The sequence below is a fragment of the Acinonyx jubatus genome, chromosome C2 (genome assembly GCF_027475565.1).
Source record: "Acinonyx jubatus isolate Ajub_Pintada_27869175 chromosome C2, VMU_Ajub_asm_v1.0, whole genome shotgun sequence".
In the NCBI taxonomy this organism is placed as follows: domain Eukaryota; kingdom Metazoa; phylum Chordata; class Mammalia; order Carnivora; family Felidae; genus Acinonyx; species Acinonyx jubatus.
Window position 1 is genome coordinate 57761012 of NC_069384.1, and position 13749 is coordinate 57774760.

Genomic DNA, 13749 nt, shown 5'->3' on the forward strand with positions numbered 1-13749 from the left:
TTTAGGCTGCCTTGAGAATCTCTTAGTTGGCCATCTAAATTCCCAACCAGCACCCACACCCAAGCTCTGTTATTATGTATTCAAGCATAGAGATAGGGAGCACCACAGTTAAGAGTAATGTCTTACTTCCTCTCATGTGGCTATCACGTTGGTGCTGGTGGCGTCCACTCAGAAAATTTTTTCTTGTGACCCCTTCTCACCTTGGGATTCCTCTTATCCCCACCTCATGTTTTTCTTGTGTCTCAAATCTACCCTGTAAGTACTTCTATCATAGCTGCACATGTTTTCTTAATATATTTATATGTTTTTCTTTTCACTTAGTTGGCAGATTTTTTGAGGGCAAGCTGCAGATCTCATTTGTCTTGATCACTTTAGCGTTTAGCACTGTTTCTGTCATATATTAATTGCTTAAAAATATATGCCTAATTTAATTGACTCTAGGTACCTCTTTCAATTTACTTTCTGTGGCTATATTTTGTATGTCCCCTGATTCCTCCTGACATGTGCCTCTCTTATGCTACCCAACACACACACACACACACACACACACACACACACACACACACAGAGCTTAAATATGAGGAGTCTTTCACTTCTATATTCACTTGAAAAGTAGCTGAGGAAATATCACTGATACTCAGATCAGCATGGGCCTGGCAGAGCCTTTCTAGAGTACTGTTGATGCAGTCCAGAGAAAGTGGTCCTTCTGCATTGTGTAAATGAACTTAATAGACCCTCTTTTGTTATTTACAACAGCACCAAAATCTAACTATAGCCAAGAGGTACAACTTGGCCAGCCTCATTAACATTGAACAGGGATATCTTGGTGTTTGGGTTACCCATTGCCAAAGGTATCAGCGAACTTGGGGTGTGTGTGCTGTGTATGTGTGCTTCTGGAGTGGTAAGGGAAAGGGAGAGGATGAAAAGGTGGAAAAGTGGCAATTTTTGTAATGTTAACACATTGTTGGACATATGGCATATTGACCCGAAGACATGAATCAACATTTCCCTACCTGATAGCATGTTATAGGAATTAAAGAAGGTGCCTTATAAGCTTTCCGTAACTGACAATCTTCTACAGCTCCATGTATGAGGATGACATAGATTACAGTTTCATCATAGATATCAGTTTTGGTGTTCTTTGGTATGTCTTTTATGCAGACGTTACAGAGTTTTAATTGCATCTTGTAGTTCCAATCCTACAAGGAAAACACAGTTTCATAACCTATGGTTTATAAGGTTTAATATAAATTCCTAAATAGTTAATTAATAACAGTACTTTAATAAAACTCCATTCAGAGAGAAGAGTGAGTTTATACAAACACTTCTTACCTTATAAGATAAACGTTCCCTGATTTTTTTGGCAGTAATAGAAAGACCAAGTTTTAGCCACATTTTATATTCAATGTGAGGACAACATTGCTCAAAAGCTTCATACAAGTGACTTTTGGGAATAAAACATGTCTGAAAAAAGGAGGATACAAATTTAATATTTCATGCTGTATACCTATAGTTTAAGGATATAAGGTTTTCTCATTTACATATAACATTAAAACTAAGAATTTGATGTAACATTCATGTTGTTGCCTGGAAATCTGATAAGATGTGTACAGTAGTAAATATTGGTGTGATCTTGTCATAAATTAAATATTAAAAGGCTACATGCTCCAATGAGATATTCTTTATTATTGTTATAGATTCTGGAAAAAAAAAGAAAATAAAGTATAAAAAATTATTTAAACTTTAACTAAAGATATGAATATTTCTAAAAAGACATTATTTTAGAGAAGTAAACTTTTTAACTAACAGTAAAATGCCAATGCTAGCAATGATCAGAATATTGGCTATCAGGAATAAGCTATTAAGAATATACAAGACACTGTTGATGTTGCTTTTTATTTCTCATGGGTAAGTATGTACGAGTGGTATTGCTGGGTAATACGGTAATTGTGTGTTTAACTTTATAAGAAAGGGTTGAGACATTTTACAGTCTCCTCAGCCATGGGTGGGAATTTTAGTTGCTTTACGTCCTTGCCAATACGTGGTACTCATTATCTTTATTTTTAGCCAAAGTAGTGGGTATGTAGTGATACCTCATCACGACTTTTGATCTGAATTTCTCTGAGAGCTAATGATATCAAGCATCTTCTCTATGTGCTTATTCTTTTGTGAAGTGTTTGTTCAAATCCTTTGTGTAATTAAAAACAATTTTTTAAGTTTATTTATTTATTTTGAGAGAGACAGAGACAGCTTGAGTAAGGGAAGGGCAGAGAGAAAGACGGAGAGAGAGAATCCAAAGCAGGTTTTGTGCTGCCAGCGCAGAGACTGATGCAGGGCTCGAACTCAAGATCGTGACCTGAGCTGAAACCAAGAGTTGGAGGGCACTTAGCCAACTGAGCCACATAGGCACCCCATTTTGCCCAATTTTTAATTTAGTGATTTGTCTTCTCATTTTTGAGTTGTAAGAATTCTTTATAAGTTCCATTGTCAAGTAATTTTTCAGATAGATATTGTGAAAAATTCCCCACCATCTGTGTTCCATATTCTTTATGGTGTCCTTTAAAACAGAAGAAGATTTTAATACTAGTGACATTCCATTTATCAGTATTTCCTTTTATGGTTAGTGTTTTTTGTGTCCTGGCTAAGAAATCTTTGCCTACATCAAGATCTTTGTGTCCCTTTAGAATTTTTATAGCTCTAATTTTTATGTTTAAGTCTACAATCATTCCAAATCAATTTTTGTGCATAGTGTGTGGGGCCAAGGCTCATGGCTTCCATGTGGATACTTGGAATTTTCAGGATCGTTTGTTGAAAATGATATTATTGTTAAAGATCGATTGACTGTGTATATATGAATCTGTTTCTGGATTTTCTTCCTTATTCCACTGATCTATATTGTCTTAATCTTAAGCTAATTCCACATGGTTTTGATTATAAGGATCTATAATAAGGCTTTAAGTTAGATAGTATAGTTTGTCTAACATTATTCTTTTATAAGTTTTAATTCACGTGTATGTAATATACAGTGTTATATTAATTTCAGGTGTGTAATATAGTAACTCAACAATTCCATATATTAGTCAGTGCTCATCAAGATAAGTGTACTCTTGGGGCTCCTGGGTGGCTCAGTTGGTTAAGCATCCAACTTTAGCTCAGGTCATGATCTCATGGTCCATAAGTTTGAGCCCCTCATCGGGCTCTGTGCTAACAGCTTGGAGCCTGGAGCTGCTTCAGATTCTGTGTCTTCCTTTCCCTTTGCTCCTCCCCTACTTGCTCTCTGTCTCTGTCTCTCTCTCAAAAATAAACACATTTAAAAAAAAAAAGGTAAGTGTACTCTAAATTCTCTTCACCTATTTCACCCATCCCCCCATCTTCCTCCCCTCTGGTGACCACTCATTTATTCTCTAAACTTAAGAGTCTGTTTTTCAGTTTCTCTCTCTCTCTCTCTCTCTTTCCCCCCTTTGTTTGTTTGTTTTTTAAAATTCCAATGAAATTGTATGGCATTTGTCTTTCTCTGACTGACTTATTTCATTTAGCATTATGCTCTCTAGATCCATCCATGTTGATGCAGATGGCAAGATTTCATTCTTTTTTAATGGCTGAATAATATTCCATTGTATAATATTCCATTGTATATACATATATACTAGATCTTGTTTACCCATTCTGTTTATCCATGCATCTATTGATGGATGCTTGGGCTGCTTCCATAAACTGACTATTGCAATTTGAGTATTGACTATATATCCCTTCAAATTAGTGTTTTCAAATTCTTTGGGCAAATACCCAGTGCAATTAGTGTATCTTAGGGTAGTTCTATTCTTAATTTCTTTGAGGAAACTCCATACTGTTTCCACCGTGGCTGCGTTAATTTACATTCCCACCAATAGTGCACAAGAGGTCCTTTTTCTCCACATCTTTGTGAACACTTTTTTTTCCTTGAGTTTTTGACTTTAGCCATTCTGACAGGTGTGAGGAGATATCTCATTGTAGTTTTGATTTTCATTTCCCTTATAATGAGTGATGTGTCTGTTGGCCATCTGTATGTCTTCTTAAGAAATGTCAATTTATATGTTTTGCCCATTTTAAAATTGGATTATTATATATTTATATTTTGGATACTAACTCTTTATCAAATATGTCATTTGCAAATATCTTCTCCCATTCAGTAGGTTATCTTTTAGTGTTTTGTTTTGTTTTGTTTTGTTTTGAGAGAGAGGTAGAGAGAAAGGGTACAAGTGAGGGAAGGGCAGAAAGTGAGAGGGAGGGAGAGGGAGAGAAAATTCCATGAGGGGCAGAGAGAGAGAGAGAGAGAGAGAGAGGGAAAGAGAGAGAAAAGTGGGGCTCACCTGAAGTGGGGCTCATGTGGACCCAAAGTGGGGTTTGAGCTCACCCAAAGTGGGACTTGAACTCATGAACTATGAGATCATAACCTGAGCCAAATTTAGGTGTTTAACCGACTGAGCCACCCAGAAACCTGGTTATCTTTGAGTTTTGTTGGTCGTTTCCTTCGCTGTGCAGAAGGTTTTTATTGTCATGTAGTCTCAACTAGTTAATTTTTGTTTTTATTTCCCTTGCTTCAGGAGACATAATTAGAAAGATACTGTTACAGCCAATGTCAGAGAAATTACCACCTGTTCTCTGTTCTAAAATTTTATTATTTATTTATTTATTTATTTAAGTCAACTCTATGCCCAACATGGGGTTTAAACTCATGACCGTGAGATCAAGAGTCACATGTTCTACTGACTGAGACAGTCAGGCACCTCTATTCTAGGATTTTTATAGTTTCAGGTCTCACATTTAGGTCCTTAATCCATTTTGAGTTTACTTTTGTGTATGGTGTAAAAAAGTGGTCTATTTTACTTTTTTGCATGTAGCTGTCCTGTGTTCCCAACACCATTTTTTGAAGATACTGTTGTTTCCCCCCCATTTATTATTCTTGTCTCCTTTGTCAAATGACCATATAATTGTGGGTTTATTTCTGGATTTTTTATTCTATCCCAATGATCTATGTGTTTCTTTTTGTGCCAGTACCATACTGTTTTGATTACTACAACTTTGTATTGTAATGTGAAATCTGGAATTGCAATACCTACAGCTTTGTTTTTCAAGATTGTTTTCACTGTTTGGATTCTTTTGTGGTTTCATGCATATTTTAGGATTGTTTGTTCTAGTTCTGTGAAAAAATGCTGTTGGTATTTTGATAGGGGTTACATTAAATCTGTAGATTACTTTGGGTAGTACAGACACTGTAACAATATTTGTTGCTCCAAGCCAAGAGCATGGAACATCTTAATTTCTTTCATCAGATTAGGCTGGGGGGAGGGGAGAGGAGTTAAGATGGCAGAAAAGTAGGTGGACCAGGATTTCCCTTGTCCCTCAAACACATCTGAATTGAAGTCAAATCACTTGGAACACCCAGAAAATCAATCTGTGGAGTGGCAGAAGGATCTCCACAGGTGGAGGGAGAGAGCTTGGTGGGATTGAGGTGCATGTATGTGAATTGGGGAGATAAAATGGCATAGGCACAGAGGGTATGGAACCCCTTCTCTGGAGAGACAAAAGGAGAAAAAGAAAAGAGGGGCTGTGAAATTGCGGTATTGAGTTAGCACAAGAGGAAAACCTCTCCAGACCATGGACTAGCAAATGAGAAATATGGAGAGAACCAGTTTCTATTTTGCAACACGCCTTTTGAAACTTGGAGGTTTCAAAAATGCACAACTTTCTCCAGACCAGGGCTGGCCATTGTGTGCACCTGGCTTGGAGGGGAGCTAGACCCAGGGCAAGGCCCGAACACATGAACTGTGAGATCATGACCTAAGTGGCAGAAGTTGGATGCCTCCCTGACTGGGCCACCCAGATGCTCCCAGATATTGTTTCGTTTTATGGAATCACTTAGCTCTCTAATTCTCCCCGGTGATCTAGTAATTTCTGTTCCCTCCTTTTTTCGGTTTCATCATTTTCAATAATTTTATCTTCTAATTTTTTTTTATGTTTATTTATTTTTGAGAGAGACAGAGACAGAATGCAAGTGGGTTGGGGCAGAGAGAGAGGGAGGCACAGAATCCAAAGCAGGCTCCAGGCTCTGAGCTGTCAGCACAGAGTCCAACACAGGGGCTCGAACCCACGAGCTGTGAGATCATGACCTGAGCCGAAGTCGGATGCTCAACTGACTGAGTCACCCAGGTGCCCCAATTATTTTATCTTCTATTTCACCTATTCTTTCCTTATTATTTCTATTATTTGTCTTCTAGTTCTTTGACTCTTAAAATGTTTTCTGTAATGTTTTACTTATTCTTGAGAGAGACAAAGACAGAGCATGAGTGAGGGAGGGGCAGAGTGAGAGAGGGACACAGAATCCAAAGCAGGCTCCAGGCTCTGAGCTGTCAGCACAGAGCCCCACTTGGAGCTTGAACTCACAAGCCCCAAGCTGTCTGACACTTAACCAACTGAGCCACCCAGGCACCCTTGACTCTTTTTTACTGCTATCTCCAATTAGGTGTTTTTAGCTCTAAAATTTCCATTTGACTCTTTTCTATATTTTCACAATATCCTGATATTTTCTATTTCATTTCTCATTAAGGATATATTTTCCTTTAATTTTTTGAACATATTTCAAAGAACATAGTTCTTAAAATCTATTATTAATAATTATTCAGTGCCTAATCCATATTTTGGACAATTTCAATGTTGTTTTCTATCCATTGTGCACTTTTTTCACACTATAGACCACATTATCATGTTTGTTTGTTTAGTAATTCATTATTGTTATTCTGTAACCAGAAACAGAAGGCTATAATATGTTTATGAAAATCTCAGGTATCATATAATTTTACTTGTAAATATTCTAATATCCATCACTGAATAATAGACACATAACGTTTTCCCTTACCCTCTTCCTTCTCCCATTCCTCTTTATATGTCATTGGTGTGTTGAGAAAAAAAATGGATCATTCATTCTGTGGACCTCCCACATCTTTGGATTTAGCTAGTTATTCCCTTCTGATGTCAATTAACTTGTTTCTCTCCTTCCTGAATTTTCTATAAACTGGTTAGATCTATATGTTTTTACTCTCTTAATTTTTTTTTTAATTAAAGAAAGGGGGCACCTGGGTGACTCAGTTGGTTAACATCCATCTCTTGGTTTTGGTTCGGGTGATGATCTCATGGTTCATGAGTTTGACCCTGTGTCAGACTCCGTGCTGACATCATGGAGTCTGTTTGGGATTATCTCTCTCCCTCTCTCTGACTCTCCCTGACTCCCACAGGCATGCTCTCTCTCTCTCTCAAAAAAAACAACCCACAAATATGTATATATGTATATATATATATATGTGTGTGTGTATACATATATATGTATATATATGTATACACACACACACACATATATCTATATATATAGGCTTTTAGTTTTCTCTCATTCAAGAAGACTTCATGGTGGTGCCAGTACTTCTGCTGCATCATATCATGAGGTACGTGATGCCCAATTGTCCAACTTTTAGTGATGCTACAGTTGTTTTTAGGTGGTGCAAGCCTGGTCCTTTCATTATGATGTTTCCCATTAACATTGCACTTAGTAGTTTCAGCATCAGTTGATAGTTGTTGCCTATTTACATTATTTCATTTCAGATGGCAAAATGAAATATGCTAGGTCTCTGCTTCTATATTTGTTAGCTGAAATTCTGTATAGAAGAATACTACTTCATTTTTTGTTGTTGTTACCTTGAAAAAGTTCATAGAGGAAAGGCAGGATAAATGTTTAATTCTTTCTATTTTTTAAAAGAACAATCCATGTTTAGAGTAATAAGTTGATATTCCAAAAACCTTATTGGAAATTAAATGAATTTTGGTATCATTATCAACTTATGGATTTTTATATATTGTGGGGTTCAATTGTTTGCAGTCATTGTTCTTTTAGAGTTCAAATTAGGCCAGTGAGAGCCCCTGTTGTTTTGAGAATTTTGTCCTCATTGTGTCTAGGGAAACTTCCATCTACTTTGTTCAACTTTTTTATTAATAGCTATTAGTTCTCTGACTTTTTTCCTTACTTAGTCCCCCAAATTATGGTGTTTACAGTTAAAATATCTCCTCTAATTTCCCCACGAGAGACCTCATTTAATCAGTTTTTCTGGTTAAAATATTTTTTTCAACATGGCAGAGCAATATTTATAAGCCATTTTGCCAGGGCATTATACTGGGTAAGTGTAATTTGGTAACAAGTTTTGCTCCCTTACTATTCCTATATTTTTTTAAATTATCATCAGATAGCAAACATATGCTAGGTACAGAAACAACCTTAAATTTGATACTAGATATTGAATGAGATACAACAGTAAGACACAATGTGATGTTTTCTGACCTCCACTACAGTTTTGCAGGTAGCAGAACATATCATGGGTTTATTCGTTAAGCAGTTTAACTCTCCTATTATTTCCCCACTGATCACAAAGTCTGTGTAAGTTATCTGATCATCATTCTCCTCTGACTCCCAGAGCATTTGGTCAATTCCCAAGCCAGGCTTTGATCTTTGAAGCTGTTCAGAACAAAGAAAGATAAAAAAAAATGTCAATTACCCAAACTGTCTAAATTTTGACTTTTTTCTTTTGGTTTTAACAATTTTAATATGTACATATTATTTTGAGGATATTTATTACTTGTACCTTTTAAATCAAATTTATTAAATTAGCAATAACTTAGAAAGAAAAGAATTCTTAGATAGTGCAGTCTTTCTGATTTCTTCTACTACTCAACTAACCTATACCTGCTTTAGGATGGCTAAATACCTGATTCAGATAAACATAAGAAGAAAACAACTTATACGATAATATTCCATCATAAAGATGATCCTTTGGATGGTTTCTTACTATCTATGGGAAAGTATCACTTAAAAAGTGATACATAATGCTAACCATTATGTTTGAATAAGAAAATTGAATGGAAGCTATTGTCCTAAATAAAGGAATAATGCAGTTCTTAACATGGAAAACTATGAATTCTCAATTTTATAGAGTTTTTAACTAATGTTCACAAATGCATTTATGAATAACTCTGACTTACCTTCACCATACCTGATATTATTATATAAATTCCTTTGGGCTCATCACCTTCTTCAAATATATCATTTCCACAATCAAATGTTACCACTCTGGCTCTTTCCTTAAAAATATCACCAAATATATAAGATATAAATACTATTTTAGCAGTAGTTGGTGATGTTGAAATTTATATTTTAACAAATTTTTTTGCGTTTTAAAATACCACTCAATAAGATCTGATATGTTGTGTTAGTAAGTTTATAAGAGAAGATAGGAATTATGAATATCAAAGAAAGAAAGTGGATATTCATAGATCTATATAACTTCATAAATAGGGTATTTATACATGGATTAGAACAGAAATAATTTAATGTAAGAATAAGAATGTAAGGGAAAGATAAAAAAAAGTTTAATCTGGATGGACAATGAGAACAGATGCAGGCTAATGTCATATATATGTCTCTTACATAGTTATACTGTAAACAACAGATAAAGTAAATAAAAAAAATTCATTCATTCAAAATATATTAAGCAGGTGGATAAATATAATTGGTCCTTTGGCACCAAGTAGATACAAAAAGAGAATGTTATTAGAACAAGTTAGACCTATTTATTTCCGTATTCAACAAACACTCTTTGAGCACTCTCTGTGTAATATGCAGAGTGCTAGGGTTTGGGTATACAAAATATGGATGAGCTAAAGAGTATAGTACAGGGGCGCTTGGGTGGCTCAGTTGGTTAAGCATCCGACTTTGGCTCAGGTCATGATCTCATGGTTCATGAGTTTGAGCCCTGCGTAGGGCTCTGTGTTGACAGCTCAGAGCCTGGAGCCTGCTTCAGATTCTGTCTCCCTCTCTCTTTGCCCCCCTCCCCCTCCCTACTCACACTCTGTCTGTCTCTTTCTCTAAATAAACATTTAAAAAAGAGTATAGTACAGAAGAGAGATGTAAAGGTAATTGTAATGCAATGTACTTAATGCTATAATGAAAGTATGTAATGGATACAACGCTGACACCTTTGGTCCTCCAAACTCAGAAAGGATCACAGGTTGATCTTCTGTTGGTGGGATATTTGCCTCCAAAGCCTACTTTTCTGAGTATTTTGTAAGGATGTTTCCAGAGAAGCAAGATTTGAAAAAAAAAAAAAAGTAAAAACAAAGGGCATTTCAAGAAAATTAGCACCCCCAGAAGAATGGAATTAGAAAATAGTGTTAAAGGGCTTGGGGCACCAGGCAAGGTTCAGTATGAGGTATATGATGAATAGGCAACAGAAGATTAAAATGGAAAGGGAGGCAAGAGACAGACTGTGGATAGACTTTGCATGTCATTTAAAGGGATTTTTGGGATTTTATCCTACAGGCGATCAATGACATTTAAAGACTTTTAAGCTGGAGAGTATCATAGTCTCTTTTTAGAAAATCATTTATTGGTAGATTAAAAATGGTATTACCAGGAAATAAAAATATTACCTGAATGAAGCTTATATGATCTTTTTCTTTATCTAGCCATGGAATATTGTAGAGTGCTTCTTCAACAGTGAGTGGTTTGATAACAGGTTGAAAATCAAGTATCTCTCTTTTTTTGGCCATTATTAACTAAAACCATAAAATTTAAGAAAAAGGATGAAGAAAATTGTGTTCACAGAATGTTTAAAAAATATGACTTTGTACTATTTCCTTTTCTTGCTCTTCTGAGATTTTGTTCTTCTATGGAACCCTTCAACCTCTCCCCACTGATACCCTTTTTCTGGTATCATTATTCTGAAATCATAGATTAAACACTTAAAACTAAACCTTTTTACTGAACTATAGCAGATAAACAAAAAAACACACAAATTATAGAGTCTAATGGAGTTTAAATGGGACTTAAACCCTCTCCTTTCTCCTTTCTCCCTTTTTTGTTCAGTCCCTGCGGCTGTTTCCACTTTTCCACTTTCTCTCCAGCTGCTTTTGGGGACGGGTGCTTTTCCCATACTCCCCCCCCCCCAACCCCAGTCTCTGTCCTCTCTCTGCAAGCAAAAACAGCTCCCTGCCCTCCGTGGTTTCTCTCTCCCCCAGTTCACCTCTCTGCACTGTGTACCTGCTGAGTTCTGTGGTTCAGGTTGTGCACATTGTTGTGTTAATCCTCAAATCAGTTTTCTAGGTGTGCAGGATGGTTTAGTGTTGACCTCAAAAGTGCACAAATTATAAATGTCCACAGAAAGAAGATTTACAATATGAAAAGATCTGGGTAACCAGCACCCAGATTTATTTAAGAAATAAAACATTTACTGCACCCTAAAATCCTCTCTTATATTCTCTTCCAGTCATTTCTTGTATCCAAAGACAACCACTCTTCTATCACCAGAGTTTAGCTTTGTTTGGTTTTGAGCTTTATCTGCATGAAATCAATGAGTATGTACTTGTTTGTGTCTGGTTTGTCTACTATTGATCTACTATTCATCAACATTTGGGGTGCTCCAGTTCTGGGCTTTTGTAATGCTGCTGTATTTGCTTGCTGTACATATGTGCACATTTCTGTGACTATATGGTTCTGTAATCCAATTGCTGTGTCATATATATATGTTCAAATTTAGAAGCTTCTGCCTACCAATTTTCCAGTGTTTCGTTACTTTACACTCTCACTCTGATGTTCCAGTTGTTCCACGTGATGGCCTACAGTTGGTATTGCCAGTTAAAAACCATCAGGTATTCTGGACATAAGCCCTTTGTTGGATATATTTGTTTTGAAAATATACCCTACCTTTTTGTGGCTTGTCTTTTAATTCTCTTGTTTTCTTAATAAAGAGAAGTTCTCAATTTTTGTGTTACTGAAATCCAGTTTTCTATCATGTTTAAGAAATCTTTGCCTATGCCAATATCATACAAATTATCTTATATTACCTTCTAGAAGTTTATTGTTTTACCTCTTACAGTTATGTACAATCCATCTAAAATTGATTTTTTTCGTGTGTGGTGTGAGATAAGAGTTCAGGTTCATGAATGAAATAGGTTGAAGAACAGAAAAACACAAGAACTACTGAGCCAAAGTTAAAACTAAAGTGGAGAGATACGTTAATAGATTGTCAATATTACTAAGATGTCAGTTGTCTCTAAATTGACATACAGGCTTCTTGGAATCCCAATGGAAAGTTCATTAGATTATTTAATGGAAATTGACAAGTTGATTCTAATGTTTATTTGAAAATACAAAATGCCAAAACAAGTCAAAATAATCTTGAAGAAAAGAGCAAAAGCTGGAAAATACATAAAATCAGATATGAAGATTTATTATTAAGTTCCAGTGTAAGATGGTGTGATATACATTGAGAAAGATTCAATGGCAGATAAATAAAACGATGAAACAAGAATCCAGAAACTCATCAACGCATACACAGTCATTTAATTCATGAAATACTCCACTGAAGTTTAATAGGGTATGATAATCATTTCTATAAATGAGGTTGAGTCAATTGATTACCCATATAGGAACAAAATGTTAATTATTTTTTTTAAGAGAAAGAGAGGAGTGTGAATGGGGGAGGGCTGGAGAGAGAGGGAGACACAGAATCAGAAGCAGGCTCCAGGCTCTGAGCTGTCAGCACAGAGCCTGACATGGGGCTTGAACTCACGAACCGTGAGATCATGACCTGAGCTGAAGTTGGGCGCTCAACCAACTGAGCCACCCAGGCGCCCTGGAAAAAATGTTAATTTTAACCTAGCATTGTTATGTAAGGCATTCTAGACACCCTTAACAGTAGAGAATAAACTGAGGGTTGATGGAGGGATGTGGGTGGGGTGATGGGCTAAATGGGTGATAGGTATTAAGGAGAGCACTTGTGTTGAGCACTGGGTGTTATATGTAAGTGATGAATCACTAAATTCTACTCCTGAAACCAATGTTACATGATAGGTTAATGAACTAGAATTTAAATAAAAATATGAGGGGTGTCTGGGTGGCTCAGTGGGTTAAGCATCCAACGTCAGCTCAGGTCATGATCTTACAGTTCGTGGGTTCAAGTCCTGCATCAGGCTCTGTGCTGACAGCTCAGAGACTGGAGCCTGCTTCAGATTCTGTTTCCATCTCTTTGCTCCTCCCCCACTCATGCTATCGCTCGCGTGCGCTCTCTCTCTCTCAAAAATAAATACATGTTAAAAAATTTGTTTTAAAAAATTTGAAAGAGAGAGAGAGAAAACCCTTAATGTTAAAATCCCCCAATAAACTGGTATGATTTTTTTGCTCAATCAATCAATCAATCAAAAACATTGGTTTGGTCTATTATTTCTATTTTCTACAGAGTAAACTTTTCCCATAATCAGGTATATTGGTCTTAGTGGTTTTTTTTTTTTCTTGTTTATTTATTTATTTTGAGAGAGAGAGGGAGAGAGAGAGAGAGCCTGATGCGGGTCGTGGACTAAGGATGATGAGATCATTCCCTGAGCCGAAATCAAGAGTCTGACACTTAACTGACTGAGCTACCCAGGTGACCCCAGTCTTAGTTGTTGTTTTTTTTTTAGAGAGAGAAAGGGTGTGAGTGAGAAGCAGAGAGAGATGGGGAGAGAATCCCATGAGGGGCAGAGAGATAGAGAGACAGAGAGAGTGAGAGAGAGAGAGAGAAAGAGAGAGAGAGAGAGAGGGCTCGCTCAAAGCGGGGCTCATGCTCACCAGAAGTGGAGTTTGAGCTCACCCAATTTGGAGCTTGAACTCACAAACCATGAAATCATTACCTGAGC

The 13749-nt window shown here is 36.4% G+C and overlaps 1 protein-coding gene across 4 annotated transcripts in view; it reads right to left on the reverse strand.

The window, feature by feature from the left end:
• SLC9C1 (solute carrier family 9 member C1) overlaps nucleotides 1-13749 on the reverse strand; it is a 107364-nt gene that overhangs the window by 12226 nt on the left and 81389 nt on the right. For all 4 annotated transcript variants that reach the window (XM_053220846.1, XM_053220847.1, XM_015069191.3 and 1 more), the window contains 5 exons: nucleotides 10507-10632; nucleotides 9061-9159; nucleotides 8363-8536; nucleotides 1333-1464; nucleotides 1014-1199 (listed from right to left, as the gene is read on the reverse strand). In XM_053220846.1, the coding sequence (XP_053076821.1) occupies nucleotides 1014-1199; nucleotides 1333-1464; nucleotides 8363-8536; nucleotides 9061-9159; nucleotides 10507-10632 (717 nt within the window). The remainder of the gene's footprint in view (nucleotides 1-1013; nucleotides 1200-1332; nucleotides 1465-8362; nucleotides 8537-9060; nucleotides 9160-10506; nucleotides 10633-13749) is intronic.